The sequence below is a fragment of the Mustela lutreola genome, chromosome 15, assembly GCF_030435805.1.
Source record: "Mustela lutreola isolate mMusLut2 chromosome 15, mMusLut2.pri, whole genome shotgun sequence".
Lineage (NCBI taxonomy): Eukaryota > Metazoa > Chordata > Mammalia > Carnivora > Mustelidae > Mustela > Mustela lutreola.
The window spans coordinates 53,502,469-53,519,156 of NC_081304.1; the positions used below are offsets into that span (position 1 = coordinate 53,502,469).

Here is a 16,688-nt window from a genome sequence, read left to right on the forward strand (position 1 = left end):
ATGAATTCCCAGGGAAGATGGAACACACAGGTCCCATCAGGGCATCCGTGTGTCCTTCTCGGCAGAACCGACCCGGGAACTTTCCGCAAGGAGGGAAGTGCCCACCCTCTGTGCCATCAGTGCGGCAGCTCCTGGCCATGTGTGGCTGTGAGCAGCTAAAAGACAGCTCCTGGACTGAAGAACTCAGTGGTTAAGTTTACTGAGTTTACACTGAAATTTAAATAGCCACATGTGGCGAGGGGGTGTCCTAATGGATGGTACAGTTCTAGAAAGTGACCAAACATACGTATATGTAATCTTATTCAACCCAGTGTCTAAAAATCCCAGCGATATCAATGTTGAAACTACACTCCCTCAGATTCTACCTTATTCCTCTGGATCACTTCCTCCTTTATAGGCTCTGGCACATAGCTGAGGTTCCGAAAATATTTGGCAACTGACCTGGGATTAACCTAGTTCTGTCAGCTGTAAAATGGAAGGTATTTATTCACTGGCTGATTGATTGATTCATTCATTCAACTTTAATCAAAGATTTGCTGCTTATCTCAAGTTTGCTCTAGCAAATTAATGTTTTGAACTTTTTTTTTTTTTTTTTTTTGAAGCAGTTTAAAGCATTATGTAAAGTAACACTCTGTAAATCTGACAAGACTTCAGGTGTAGGACTGGACCCGGGGGGTGAGTTAGAATTCGGGGGGGTAGGGGGCAGTAAACCAAGCTGTACTTGGGTGCCCTGCCATGAGGCTCTAGGATTTGACTCTGTGGGAACACCGATCTGTTTCAGACGGCTCTGCCTGATGTCAGGGTGAGTTCAGGTAGGTGATGGGGGTCTCATTTTTCAAGATAAACATGCACTTTTACCCTGCAACCTAACTCTGGCCCTCAGCTGTCCCTCACTAAGGAATTTGTATACAAACGACTGCATTTGGAGTACAGAAAGATCATATCCCCAATTTAAAAAAGAATTTTATTTTAAATATGACTGTTAGCAGTTTAGCCAAATCCACACTGTCCCTGAACACTAAGGACACCTGCCTGAATGTGTACTCCTAAGCAGGAAGACGTCTGCAAAGTTTTCTTTCTCTAGCCTCTGGGGATGCATTCTAGCCAACATGTGCTGAGGCTCAAAATCCTGCCCGAGGGACTGGCCTGGGAAGACAACAAAGGCTTCGAACACTCAGCAAGAATCTAGGTGACCGATGGAGGTGACCAAGTTCTGTGTGGCCGTGGACCAGACTGCTGCCACCTATCTCCAGTGACACTGGCCCCCAGGGCTGTCATACTTGGCCCCAGCCGTGAATCTGTCTGGGGGTTCTCAGAGAGATAAGGTTGTTTTGGGGGCCTAGTTCCTTTAGGCTGGGTTTGAGGAGCCTGGTTAAGGTTCCGGCAGTCATGGCAAGGTGTGGGGCAGTGTCCGTCACATAGGCAGGTGACTTGGGGCACCACATCACTGCAAATGGGGATCACTTTCAGGGGCTCTACCTCGGATGTCTGGGCAATCACTAGAGAGTTCTGGAGAGGTACAGGAGGGGAGACAGACATCTGGGTTCAGACTGGGGCTCCAGGCAGAACTAGGAGGAGGAATCCAACCAGAAATTTGGCAGTAGGCAGGCGTGCTCTTGAATTATAAATTGCAAACGAGGGGGGAAACTTGGACACCATCTAGTCTAGGGATATCAGACCCATGCTTCCCATGCTTTCCACCCTCGCCCAAGACAGCCATCACTAAGGACCAGCAGTCTTTCCCACCAAGCCTCCTAACAGTTACAAACTGCTCAAAGTCTGCAAATCAATAAAATCTCATGACCTTTCTCGATCTGTATCAATCTACTGTACAAACAAAGAATACTTAATAATTACTCACTTAATCCTCATGGCAACTCCATGAGAAGGGACCACGTGGGAGAGGAGGAGACAGTAGCATAAAGAAGTCTAGAACGTTCCAAAACGTGCATGGCTAATGAGAAGTGGAGCTGGGCTCCGAACTTGGGCACCCCTGCTCCAGAGATCACTGGCCCGACCCCACTGTGCTGCCTCGGCTCCCACATGGATGAGATTCTGGCTTGGGGTTTTATCACGGAGTGAATGAGCATGTCCGTTCTAGAATAATTTATTTGTAGATTCGTGAAACCCCAACATTTACACGATATTAAAACCATTCTAAGAGACGATCATGCTAAAGGTGTAATCGCCTTTGTAAGCTTGCCAAGTCACAGTGTAAAGGCTTTTATGAAAAGCTTCAGAAATGTGGCTCACGGGGCAATGGTTTATGGTCAACTGCCTTTTGATCTCTCATGTGAAAAATATGTACTTACATATATTGCAGGAAACCTCACCACTTCCTTCCTAAGTGTTGGTCAAAAACACTAATTACCTGGCTAATTAGACTGTGAGGCTTCCCTTACACATGGTAAAAATGAGCTATTCACCCCACAAATTTCATGGTGACATGCCACCAAAAAGTAGATGTGTTTCAATGGTTTTACTGTAGACCCCATGAACAATTTAAACAAATCATATAAAAATAAATTTAGAAACTAATGAAAATAGGGCTGCTCCTTCGCCAGGGGGTGGGAGGGAATATCCTGGCTGTGTGGGAGTGGAGAGAGGAGGCAGGGGGCGGCCCGCGGGGGAGCATCTGCTTGGAGAGCAATGCTAGAGGCCGGGTCCCCACAATGTGGGACACCCCAAAGGACTCATCAGCCCCAAGTGGATCCGTGACTTTTAGGGATGTGCTTTTCATTCCACCTGTGCAGTCACTGCTTCTCCCTCAGTCTCCCCCCTAGACGTTCCCTGCCCCGGAAAGCACAGGCTGGCCTGAAAGCCAGACGAGGCCTCCCTTCCGCTCTGCATCGCCAGTATTTCAGACCGCCGCATCCGCCCGCTTGCCGAGAGAACAGGGACTGCCGGCGATGGACCAGCACAGACTCGGGTTTAGGGTAGGCGTGGCCTCCGCACCCCGGCGGGGGGCCAGTGGGCAGAAGGGGACCCGTCAGACGCCAGACACTCACCTGCGTCCAGGCTGCCGGTAGCCGCGGTCCAGCCCATGACAGGCGGCACGGCCCCGACCACGGCGCCCACCCAGGTGTTGGCGATGCTGATCCTCTTCAGCGGGGTGTAGCAGCAAGTGTACAGAAAAATGTTGAAGGCCCCCAAGGCTCCCGTGAGGGGGTTCACCCCCCAGGTCAGGAGGGCGATCCCCGGGACGGCGCAGCAAGTGGCGAAGGTCACAGCGAGCAGCGGGCTGAAAAAGAGCGGCAGACACAGACCCATCACTGTCCAGCCTGGCTAAGCACGTGGCGCACGCGCGCGGCCCGAGCTGTAGGAGCGGCCCATGCACCTGTCCTGCGGCTGACCCAGAGGCGAGCGGGCTGCCTTCCTCCAGGGAATGCGGCACCGGCTCTGCCACACCTAAAATCAGGAGGGTTCTGGCCGCTCCTCTGACACCTGCCAGCTGGGAAGGAAGGGCCCGGGGTTCGCACATGTGCTGAGCCCCTTCCTGGCTGTGGGATGCTGGGCGGCACCTGCTCATCTGTGCGGCAGACACGGTGGACTGCTCCTCCCCGCAGACCAGGGCTTGCTTGACACAGGGTTCTGTTTTTGTTTTTGAGGTTTTATTTATTTATTTGAGAGAGAGAGTGAGCAAGAGAGAGCACAAGCCAGGGGAGGGGCAGAGGGAGAGGGAGAAGGAGGCTCCTGCTGATCAGGGAGCCCCACGTGGGACTTGATTCCCAGGCCCTGGGATCAGATGCTTAACCGACTGAGCCACCCACGTGCTCCACACGGTTCCCGTTTTACAGTTAGTGTGGGGGACGTGGCAGCCACAGATAAACCACCCGCACCACAATACTGTACCATTTGGCAGAAACGAGTGTCTTAATTCTGGAAGCCCTTCTGCCCCCGTGTATTTATACTTTATTTAAAAACATGGGGCACCTGGGTGGCTCAGTGGGTTAAAGCCTCTGCCTTCAGGTCATGATCAGGGTCCTGGGATTGAGGCCCGCATCAGGCTCTCTGCTCAGCAGGGAGTCTACTTCCCTTCCTCTCTCTGCCTGCCTGTCTGCCTGCCTGTCTGCCTGCTTGTGATCTCATGCTCTCTCTCTGTCAAATAAATAAATAAATCTTAAAAAAAAAAATCACCCAATTAGCGGTAATGGATAACGACCGTATGTCTGGGTGTATCTATCTGTAATGAATGACAGGCTCAGCATGGGACCAGTGCGGTGCCAACAGTGAAACACCAGGGGGCCACTCCCCAGTGACACGGCACTCCCAGCTGAGTTTCCTTCCGTGCCACAGCTGGTTTCAGACACAGGATTTCATGGGGAGTCCTACGAGGTCATGCATGCAGTGAAAACGGTCAAACACAACTCTCCACTGGCAGTGAATCTAAGACCGATTCCCATCAGAGCCCACTTTTTCTTTTATTTTTTGAGATTTTATTTATTTTAATTTAACAAATAGATAGAGCCAGAGAGTACAGGCAGGGGGAGTGGCAGAAGAGAAGCAGACTCCCCGCAGAGCAACGAGTCCCTTGCAGGACTCGATTCCAGGACCATGACCTGAGCCAAAGGCAGTTGCTCAATAGACTGAGCCACCCAGGTGCCCCCCAGAGCTCAATTTTTAAGATGGACTTTGTGTGGCATCTTGTGAAAAACTTTTTGAGAGTGTAGATTAATTGGATCTATACATTCCTGGTTATATGCACATTTGTTTCTTCTTTTTTTAAGTAGGTTCTACGACCAATGCTGTCAAACCAGACGAGGGACTCCATCTCTCGACCCTGAGATCAAGATCTGAGCTGAGATTAAGATTCAGACACTTAACCAACTGAGCCACCCAGGCACCCTTATTTATTCCTTCTTAAGAAACCTGAGGAGGTCCCTCAAGCTTGCCTTCTCCTTTTGGAGGCCATAATTCCGCCTCCCAGGCAACTGCATGGGGCTCAGTGATTCCACTCGATCAGATCGGATCCTGTGGTCACCACCCCTAAAGATGGACCCCTGCAGAGGGGGAGTTTTGTTTTTTATTTTTATTTGACAGAGAGAAATCACAAGTAGATGGAGAGGCAGGCAGAGAGAGAGAGAGAGAGGGAAGCAGGCTCCCTGCTGAGCAGAAAGCCCGATGCAGGACTCGATCCCAGGACCCTAAGATCATGACCTGAGCCGAAGGCAGCGGCTTAACCCACTGAGCCACCCAGGCGCCCCTGTTTTTTAAAGATTTTATTTATTTGACAGAGATAGAGCACAAGTAGGGGAAATGGCAGGCAGAGGGAGAGGGAGAAGCAGACTCCCCACTGAGCAGGGAGCCAGATGTGGGGGCTCGATCCCAGGACCCTGAATTCCCAGGACCCTGAATTCATGATCTGAGCAGAAGGCAGATACTTACCCCTTAATGGAATGAGCCACCCAGGCGCCCTGAAAGGGGGGGTTTTGAAGCAGGAGGGAATATAAACTGATACATTGTTGCAAAAGTGCTTGTTCATGCATGCTCCATAGAGATGGGGAATTTCCACCCGGCTTCCTGGCTACCTCTTTGGGAGTATGGGATCCCTCGTTTGCACGGCAGTCACTGGGCCCCCTAGAACTTTCATCCTGGCTTGCGTTTCCTGACAACTCCTACTAGTGCCTGTGCTCCTGCCATAGAAAGCCCATGACCACACTAACTGGCCCCATTCTCCAGATGAAAAATCACAAGATGGCTCTGTGCTGTTACATCTCCCCTATGCCCATAAAAAAATGGCCAAAAAGCAGTGAAAATGTTACAACTCTTGTCCTTCTTGCAATAAGGTCGTTTATAGCTTATAAGAACGGGGGGGGGGGGTTGTTTGTTTGTTTTTATTTTTTGTTTTTTTCCTATGTGACTGTAAAAAGGGAGTTTTATTTTGGGTGGCAGAAAAATGTGGCTCATAAACATTTTTATTTTTCCTGAATTGGACCTTGTGTTTAAAAAAAAAAAAAGAAGGTTGTTCGCTCCTTCTCCTGGGTCTGTGGAAGCCAGTTGGATTCAAAGGTATTAGTGTTATGAAAAGCCCTTTTAGAAAAGCACACATGAATTTAATTTATTGAGATAGGCAATTTCACATGGAAGTTTAGTTTCTGACCTTTGTGGGCATCCTAGAAAATCACGAGGCTTAATTTTGGTGTTTCAGTCTGTGTGCTCAGGGGCATGGATGGAAATTGGGGAGAGTGACAAGCGACATAAGCAAAAAGGAGGCTATTTGCTGCGACCATCCCAGTACCTGGAGGCTCAAGAGTCACGTTTTTCCTCCTGGTACAAGGAGGCCTGAATCCGTGAACTTCCCAGTTTTCTCACATTATGGGCAAAGGTGCTCCGACTGCAAACTTTGTGAAGTTTATTTTCCTGTGGTGATTTTGTTTTCCTCAAACCTCTACTATAGAAGTAATACCTGTTCTTTCCAGAAAATTAGGAAATTCTCCTCAGTGAAACACGCTGATTTCTATCTTCTTTGCCTTTTTTTTCAATGATATCTCTATTTTAAACATAACAGGACATACTGAACTGTCGTTTGGTTCCTTACTTTATTTCAATATATCTTAAAAATTGCCCTGTGCGGGGCACCTGGGTGGCTCAGTTGGTTAAGCCTCTGCCTTTGGCTCAGGTCATGATCCCAGGGTCCTGGGATCGAGCCTCACCTCGGGCTCTCTGCTCTGCAGGGAGCCTGCTTCCTCCTCTCTCTCTGCCTGCCTCTCTGCCTACTTGTGATCTCTGTCAGATAAATAAAGAAAAAATCTTAAAAAAAAAAAAAATTGCCCTGTGCGACTCGGAATTCTTTTGTACCATCAATAGCTAATAGTGGCCTATGTGGTATATCCTTGGGATATACCACGATTAGTTCAATCAACATACCCCTTCTGGACACATCATATTTTTCTCCTTTTTGAAAGGAGCAAAAGGGGCGCCTGGGTGGTTCCGTTGGTTAAGCGACTGCCTTCAGCTCAGGTCATGATCCTGGAGTCCTAGGATAGGCTCCCACATCTGGCTCCCTGCTCGGCAGGAAGTCTGCTTCTCCCACTGACCTCTCTCCTCTCATGCTCTCTCAAATAAATAAATAAAATCTTAAAAAAAAAAAAAAAGAAATGAGAAATAACATGGGAATAAGTATCTTATAGATAGCTATTGTTCACAGTTCTGATTAGGATAAATTCCCAGAATAAATTCCCACACATGAGATAGCTAAGCCAGATGACAGGCACATTTTTAGGGAATGGACTGGTATCGCCAGTCTATACTATACCCCCGGGAGGGTTTGGACTAGCTCACACTCCCACCAGCAGTTCATGAGAAAGCCTATTTCTAGAAACCGTATCAACACTGGGTATGGTGTTAAAAACAAAAACATAACAAAGTAAAACATGTTTTTTTTTTTTTCCCAAAGATTTTATTTATTTATTTGACAGACAGAGATCACAAGTAGGCAGAGAGGCAGGCAGAGGGAGAGAGAGAGGAGGAAGCAGGCTCCCTGCTGAGAAGAGAACTGATCGATGTAGGGCTCGATCTCAGGACCCTGGGATCATGACCTGAGCTGAAGGCAGAGGCTTTAACCCACTGAGCCACCCAGGCGCCCTCTCAAAGGAAAACACGTTTATTTGGACAGGATTATTCCCATTTCGCAGATGAGAAACCTAGACTCAGATCACCTTCAGACAGTGAGAGGGATGGGGTGCTGACCCCAGTGTACAGTTGTAGATCCAATCCGTGGGCGCTTGGGTGGCTCAGTGGGTCAAGTGTTTGATTCTTGATTTTGGTCTCAGGGTTGTGAGATCGAGCCCCGAGTTGGGCTCCATGCGGGGTGTGGACCTGCTTGAGATTCTCTCTCCCTCTGCCCCTTCCCCTACCACCCGTGCACACACTCTCTCCAAAAACAAATAAAAATAAAAAAAGAGAAAATGCACGTATAACTTTCGACTCCCCCCAAACTTAACTACTGATAATAAGAACTGCAAGAGACTCCTTTGTACTATGATACCCAATTTGCTGGAGACATGAACTGCTCGTGCAGAGATGATCAGCACCACACGCGCGCGGCATTTTAAGGGGATGGTGGTGACATGTGAGCTCACTACAAGGGCAACAGGAGGCAGTTACGAAATTATGATGTTAATTTTATTTATGATTCGATTCTGCATCTTTTACATTTGTTTACCTTTCTCTCCACTCAAACAGCACCATGCACACTCTGCAAACACTTCTGTGTATAAGTTTTGATACATTTTAACTTTGTATAATAGATGTGTGTATATTTATGATAGCATTTGACAAAGTAGACTAGTGTCTTACATCTATGTCCGCATTGATGACATACCATTTAAACTTTTTTGAAATTTCTGTGCTATGCAGTTTGTCTGTTTTTTTTCATAAATTGTTGCAGATTCCCAAAAATTTTTCTAAGAGATTTACTGGGAAAAAAAAATCTGCATATATGTGGACCTGCACAGTTCCAACTTGGGTCATTCAAGGGCCAACTATACAGATAAAGTAACTTGGAAATAGGATCTACACTCGGACTTATTTGTTGGCTCGCTTATTTAATTCAACTGATATGTGGGGGCATGCTGCTGTAATTCGGTTTACTGACTCTGATTTCTTGGGTTTGCTGAGGCTCAGAGGCGACTGGAGTAAAGGCTGTTGCCTTCTGCTGGGAGCCACTTCCTATGGGTTTAAAAGCTCCTTTGGGGGCGCCTGGGTGGCTCAATGGGTTAAGCCGCTGCCTTTGGCTCAGGTCATGATCTCAGGGTCCTGGGATCGAGCCCCGAATGGGGCTCTCTGCTCAGCAGGGAGCCTGCTTCCCTCTCTCTTTATCTGCCTGCCTCCCTGCCTACTTGTGATCTCTCTCTGTCAAATAAATAAGTAAAATAAAATAAATCTTTAAAAGCCCCTTCGGTTTACCCCATTGTAGAAATAGCCTAATTTCCTATTGCATTTCCTGAGATGAAAACAGTGGGAAGCACTATATTCTAAAACAAAACAAAACAAAACACAAAACACAACGAACCATGGACAGAGGATACAAGCTGGGGGGCAAGACAGCCGCGGTCTTTGTCCTGGGGGCACTTAGATGAAGTGAGACAGTTAAGCGGATTGTCACTCTGGGACCACTAATGGATGGCGTGCGGGTATTGGGGGTGGGCAGGGAAGGATTCCAGCAAGAAGTGCTGGGTGGGCGGGAGAGGGCCTGGCAAGATGGGAGGGAGTGTCTCAGGCAGGAGGCGCAGCCCAAGGGGCAGGGGAGGGCCTTGCTGAAACATCTATCTGCACATCGCCTCTGGGCAAATGCAGGGTCAAAAAAGTTTTCTCTGCTTTTTCAATAGGGGGAGAAAATGATCAGATGTGCTTTTGACAAGGACCCCTCAGTCTGCTGTGGAGGACCAGTGAAGACAGACAAACCTTGGCTCCCCTCACGGGAGAAGTTGGTGTTAGGCATTTTTTGAGGAAAAGAATGGCTAGCCAGGCCAGCACGGCCGGCAGGAAGGGCATTATCCACAATGATGGTTCTGGGATGAAAAGACTGTGTCCCAAGTGGCCTCCCGGCTATTTTTTAAAGTCTGATTTGAAGTGAAATCTTTAACAATCATGGTGATATTAAAGTGGCTTAAATTTAGTCGTTTTAATAAAGAGATCTATTTCTGGTGCAGAAAAGGATTCGTTAAGTGTGTTCCCTGCTCATCTCGGTTAAACACAACTATGATTTTCTGCCTTAGTACACATAAAAGTCCGAGCTACATCTCAAAGACTTGAAGGCTAATTTTGTTGAAGATTGACTTCTTGTTATTTTAGGTCAACAACTCAATATACTCTTCCTACTAATCATAGTGCTCAGCCCTTGATCAAAAAAAAACCCCCATCTACCCATCTGCTCTCTCCTACTTCTGGATGGTTCTTGGAAAGTATCCCAAACCTGGGGGGAGAGAGAGAGAGAGAAACACACACACACTCTACCCAGTTATTTCTCTTTTTATCATTTACTATTTAAAATTTTGCTTAAATTTTTTTCTTAAACATTTTTTCCCCATTAGTCCTTTTGCTCCTCTTATCATCTAAATCCGTAGCAGGTGGCTTCCATTGACGTGCTGCCCTGAGGCCTGATTTCTAGAAGCAAAATGGGAAGAAAGGCCAGGCAGGCTTCCTTGGGATTCCCTGTGCTGAGCTAACTCTCCCTGGTGGGGCCTGGGGTTCTGTCGGAGTGTGGTCCCCAGACCCACCCCCGCATCAGCGTCACCTAGGGATTTGTTAGGGATCCAGGTGACCCAGAGGCATGCCAAAGCCTGAGATTCCCCACTATGCCATTACCAGTGCAGTGCTGGTCCCATTTGGTCTACATCTGGCCAAGACGACCAACTGAGGCTGAACCTACAGGCCTCCTTCTCCACCCTGCCTCCGGGGGTGACTGCAGCTGGCCTGGATAGGTCGCCCATTTCCCTCTCTCTCTCTCTTTTTTTAAAAAGATTTTATTCATTTATTTGACAGCCAGATCACAACTAGGCAGAGAGGCAGGCAGAGAGAGAGGAGGAAGCAGGTTTCCTGCTGAGCAGAGAGCCGGATGCGGGGCTTGATCCCAGAATCCTGGGATCATGACCTGAGCCAAAGGCAGAGGCTTTAACCCACTAAGCCAACCAGGCGCCCTGGGAGCTGTATGATCTTGAGCAAATTATTTACCCTGTTCGTCTTAGTTTCTTCATCTGCAGAATGGGAAGTATTTCAGGGTTAAAAATTAAAAGCAGGAACTGTGCTCACCAAATGAGCGCCCCGGGTGCACGTGGTCTCTCGTGCGTTTATTACGATTCCTCTCACTGCTGGTACAGTCAGCCACTATGCTAAGTGCGGGTATACAGCAGTGAACAAAACAGACGGCGAAGCTTAGCCTCAAAAGGAAGGCGGACGTTAAACAGAAGCGAGTATGATGAATTCTCAAACCGTAACACCTGCTACCCAAAGAACTGGCAAGATGAGACGGCATTATCTAAATAGAAAGGAGGCAGAACTGAGGTAGGGGTTGATAAATTTGCAGTCAATTGTTCCCCCTGATTTAATTTCTTCAAACTTACCAAGACACATGGATATACATTAGAATACGAAAACAGAAGTATATAGACTCAAGAATTTCATCTCGATTTTAAGTTATAAAGGTATGATGGTTGGTGGCATTTTCTTTTGTTTTTTAAAAAGGTTTTACTTATTTATTTTTAAGCGAGAGAGAGTGAGCATGAGTGGGGGGAGGAGCAGAGGGAGAAGCAGGCTCACTGCTGCATGGAACCGGATCTGGGACTCAATCCCAGGACCCTGCGATCCTGACCCGAGCCGAAGGCAGACATTTAACCCACTGAGCCACCCAGGTGCCCTGTGTAGCATTTTCTAATAATAATCAGAATGGCAAAACTATTTTTATTTTCAACAACCTTAAGAATCGAACTCTACTGTATCAAATTATAAAAATAAAGATAAAATAAACCAGCCTCAGGAAACACTAAATGGATCACATGGAAGACATTTCTTCCCCCCTTCAAACGTTGGTGCTCTTGTGTACCTGCAACACTGCCATGGCCTTTATGAAGGAGAAGAGATCCGCAGCTCTGTGAACGGTCGTCACCAGAGGCACCTGACGTGGGAAAGCTCAGCAAATCGTACGAACGGTGTGTGGCGGTATCGCGAACAATTTCTGATTTTCAATAAAAGGGAATAAACGGATGAAGAAAGAAAACAGCACTATGGGGGAGGTAGGACGGCGGCAGAAAAAGGATCTAGCCATTGAACTAAAACGATTTTTTCATTTTCATTCACGCAGGCAAACAGGTTCATGGCTCACGCCGAGAGGTGAATGATGATTTATTCCCAAACTCATATCCAAAACTGAATTACATTTCAAATTGAGATATCTTTCTACTGAGCATCAATGCACAGGGGGTCCTCTCCTTCTGCCTCTCCTGCCCAAGGCTACTTCCGAAAAGAAACAACAGACTAGAGGAGGAGAATCTGTGTGTACATTTCTATGAATTATTTATTCTTCCTTTAAAATACTGTATTTCTTTGTTCAGTAGACACCAGTCCTTAGTGGCAGTTTTGAACTGGAATTTTCTGTAGAAACTGGGAACAAATGAGGAAAAAATATACACGCTTTAATTTGTTGACTATTTTACCGCACTTAATAAGCGTAATTTAAATGACTTGACTTTGAAATAGCTTACTGGAGAGATGTGTTCTAAGACATGTGTCGGAGAGGTCCGTGAAACATTACGTTAAGTCAAGAAGGCTTTATACTTAAGCAGCTCTGTAGGTAATTGATTTACATAAAAATTAATTTCATACTTCTTGATCATTCTTCCAGAATAAATGGTTTTTAAATTACAAAATAAAATCTCCTTCTTTAAAAAACAAAAGAAAACCCCAAAGCTTAATCATAGCAAGCCAATTTAGCTTTAATTTCCTGTACAAATCCCACATTGGAGCTCTGACCTGAGTTTCTGGGGGGAAGTCTCTACAGGTAACTGTTTTGAAAATGTCTCCCCAGTATCTTATTCCAGAATTTTCTATTTCTGAATGAGATTCAAGTTACAGAGGTCACAAGGACTGACGAAAATTCAGAATTTAAGGAATAGGTGAAGATAATGTGGACACAAAATATATCTTAAGAGAAAATTAGACGCCTGGTTGGCTCAGTGGGTTGGGCCTCTGCCTTCAGTTTGGGTGGTGATCTCAGGGTCCTGGGATCGGGTCCCACATCGGGCTCTCTGCTTGGTGGGGAGCCTGCTTCCTCCTTTCTCTCTGCCTGCCTCTCTGCCTACTTGTGATCTCTGTCAAATAAATAAATCTTAAAAAAAAATTAATTACAGCAGTTTGGGAAAAGCTACCAATTACGTATAAAATGATGGTAACCTGCCTAAAAATTAAATTTATAAACACGTTTAAGAGCACCTGGGTGGCTCAGTCAGTTGAGCGTCTGACTTGAATTTGGCTCAGGTCACGATCTCAGGGTCATGGGACTAAGCCCCATGATGGGCTCTGTGCTCAGTGGGGAGTCTGCTTGAGGTTCTCTCTCCCCCTTTCCCTCCACCTTCTGGCCCCCTGCGTGCACTCTCTCTCTCTCTCAAATAAATAAATAAATAAATAAATAAATGAATAAATAAATCCTTTAAAAAGGTGTTTAAGAGAAATTCAAGAATAAGCACGAATGTTCGGCATAACTACATTCAGGAGTGGGGCTGCAGCATTATATTAAGAAATGGTTTTTTTTTTTCCTCCCAAGGAAGAAAACAAAGCAGGTCTGAGCTGAATGAGTTTCCAAAACCAGCTGAAGGAATCTTACTAATGCAGGAGGGAGATAAGACAGGCAGGGGTGGGGCGAATAAAGATAAGCCTTACTGTTGACCTATGAGTACAAGGTGACCTCTACATCAAGGACAAAGCATATGGGGCCTCCTGAGTTATGCTACCTCCATTCAGCCTAAACTAAGGATAAACTGCACAAAGACTGGGATTTTCAAGAAGAGATTCTTGCAGTTTCATCCCGTTCGTGGAAACCAAGTTTCTGTTTAGGGGGTCCTACACAGCCTGTGGTTCAGGACTGGAGCCCGTGGTCCAGGCCCAGAGCCTGTGGTCCAGGACCAGATCCTGTGGTCCGGGCCCAGAGCCTGTGGTTCTGGACTGAAGTCTGTGTCTCAGTGTATTTCTCAAACTCCTGAACTCTTCCACGACCCCCAGCACCCATAATACCCCCATATTTTTCCTTTTCCTTGGTTGAGCCAGATGGTTTAATTTTCTCACCCCCACCCCTTTTTAATTTATAGGATTCTATTTCGAAAAACGGCTTTGTTTGCCTCCGTAAAGTGAGGGTCACAGAATTTTAAGGAGTCTTTGGAAAGCGTTAATAAAACACAGTTTATAAGAAACAAGGCTAGGGGGTAATACTACCCATCCTGTAGCTCTGGAGAGCACTTGGAGGCACATGCTACTACCAGACGAAAGTACAGGTGACTCCACTGCTGACAGAGCTTGGGACGGGATCCTGTGGCCCAGGCCCGGAGCCTGTGGTCCAGGCCCAGAGCCTGTGGTCCAGGACAAGAGCCTGTGGTCCAGGCCCGGATCCTGTGGTCCAGGATTTGAGTCTGTGGTCCAGGACCGGATCCTGTGGCCCAGGCCCGGAGCCTGTAGTCCAGGACTAGAGCCTGTGGTCCAGGCCCGGATCCTGTGGTCCAGGCCTGGAGCCTGTGGTTCAGGCCCAGAGCCTGTGGTCCAGGATTGAAGTCTGTGGTCCAGGCCCAGAGCCTGTGGTTCAGGACTGGAGCCTGTGGTCCAGGCCCAGAGCCCGTGGTCCAGGACCAGATCCTATGGTCCAGGCCCAGAGCCTATGGTCCGGGACCAGAGCCTATGGTCCTGGACTGAAGTCTGTGGTCCAGGATTGGAGTCTGTGGTCCAGGACCAGAGCCTGTGGTTCAGGACTGGAGCCTGTGGTCCAGGCCCAGAGAGCCTGTGGTCTAGGCCCAGAGCCTGTGGTCCAGGACCAGATCCTATGGTCCAGGCCCAGAGCCTGTGGTCCGGAACCAGAGCCTATGGTCCTGGACTGAAGTCTATGGTCCAGGATTGGAGTCTGTGGTCCACGACCAGAGCCTGTGGTGAGGGTAGTGTCTGCAGACGCCGGGATGTGTCACAGGGATCAGGCTGGCAAAGTAAAGGAGCAAATGGGGCCTCCCTGGAGAAACACGAGTGGTGATGAACAGTGGGAATTGGTTCTCAGGTCTGACTGGCAGATACCACGTGGGAATGCGCAAAAAAGTCCAGAAACCTGGGCTTTTCTATTTTTCAGTGTTGGCCACAGCAGAAATGCACAATAGGCCAAACAAAAAAATGTCTCTTCAGGATCTGGCCTGTTGGCTGCCGTTTAGCCCTCAGAGGCCCAGGTTAAAGGTCTCCGCTATGGAGTTCAGATGGCTCCACGGCCCTAGAGCTGACTCCTCCGCACTTTCTTCAGTCTCATGTGGCCACTTCTTTCCCAGCTTCTGAGACTCAGCCTTGGCATCCAGACAAGTCCTCCAAGCACGCTTTCCCGCAGCCTGTTCTCCTTCTTGCCCCTCGCCCCGGCCCTCAGGTGGTCTGCATGGCCTTGGCTCTCCTAGCTGTCTCAGTCCTGCCCCGGACAGAGCTGCTGCCTTTCCCGCCCATCCCACCACATCCGAACAGCTCTGGTGCCTGCACTCTGGACCGTTCATCTTTCTGCTCCCCGTATCCAAGGCCAGTGTGTCCCAAATGCTGGCTGAGACAGACCTTCACAGGCCACGCCCAAGAGGGAACAAACACCACCTTCAGACCACCCCCTGCGGACCACCGGTCAATGGGAATGGCGTTCCATCGTGCCAGATCTCCATCATGCCTCGTCTCATTTAAGAGAGAGGGAAAGTGAGAGGATGTCAGACACACTGACTCCAGGCAATTCATATGAGGTGTTGGCTCCTAGGACTTACTGCTCAGGTGGGCACAAGGGATTAACTGGGCTACGAAGATGTGACTGTTAACACTTCATATTTTTATTCATGAGAACATCTGAGTGCTTTTTGGTTATAAGATGAGACATGGGAACTAAAGAACCCCCCCATCCCGGGGACGGCCGACGAGAAAATGTTCGCAACTCGCGACGCTTCAAAATAACTGTAAATGCTTTCTTCTTCCTCTGACAACGGGAGAAAGGAAAATTCACTTCCAGGACACACCAGGGCTCCTCTCGTCTGCCCACTGCCATGGCGAAGCACACTGATGTGTCTAAAACCTTTCTGTTTCCAGCCTGTGTGGTTCGTTATGGGGAATGATTTTTAGGACACGAGTCTCTACCTGAGCACCATGATTCTTAAGTTGAGACCAAATATGTTCCTCCTGCCACTTCAAACGACTGGCTAACACTAAAAAATAAAGACACTTCTATACTTACAAAATGTTTACGTTCTTACTACATTTCCAGGGTATGCGCACCCAGAGACTAATCATAACAATCCTCAGAAACTTCTACGGAGCGTTTGCCGGGTCTGGGTACTCGTCTGCGGGACCAGAGGGCCTGGGTGATGAATGACAGTCACGGCTCCCCTGCAGCCCGCAAAATGTTTACATTTGCTTAAGTGCTTACTGGTAAAACCTTCAGTAAATTTGAAAAATGTCTCCTGTAAATCCCTGTAATGCTTAAGCTAAACCCCGCTCTTTAAGTTAATAATGCCAACTAAACAATCCATTCATTTCACTTCGAAAACTCCACGGTCGTCATTGATTTAAACAGCAGGTACTGGCCGAGCCCGAACCCAAGTGTTTTCATTCGTCCTGTCTCAGTAACCTTTCCGTCTGCTCTTCGCCCTCTATCTCTCCCGCAGGCAGCCCACACCTACAGCTTCCCAGTTATGGATCACCCTCGCCCGATCCATTCTGCTGGCAAGATGAATGTGGACATGCATTATTTCCCTGTCGGAATCACCATGCTGGAAAATGGCTAATTCCAGGAGAGGTCATCAAAATACACATGTTTCAAAATAACAAGGAAGGAGGCCTGGCCCAGGCCCGCGTTCAGGGAGCTCTTTCGCAGCCCAGGCTGTCCCTACCTGGCCTCCTTTCTCCTGACCTCCCAGAGACCTTCTTGTTTGCCTGATTCCTTCATTTCACTCAGTGCGTATTGGACGGCTGCCTACAAAGCGCTGTATGCA

The 16,688-nt window shown here is 47.8% G+C and overlaps 1 protein-coding gene across 1 annotated transcript in view; it reads right to left on the bottom strand.

The window, feature by feature from the left end:
- The window catches only part of LOC131815781 (protoheme IX farnesyltransferase, mitochondrial), a 136,930-nt gene that overhangs the window by 11,404 nt on the left and 108,838 nt on the right, over positions 1-16,688 (bottom strand). The window contains exon 6 of the mRNA XM_059147732.1: positions 3,009-3,241. Within this exon, the coding sequence (XP_059003715.1) occupies positions 3,009-3,241 (233 nt within the window). The remainder of the gene's footprint in view (positions 1-3,008; positions 3,242-16,688) is intronic.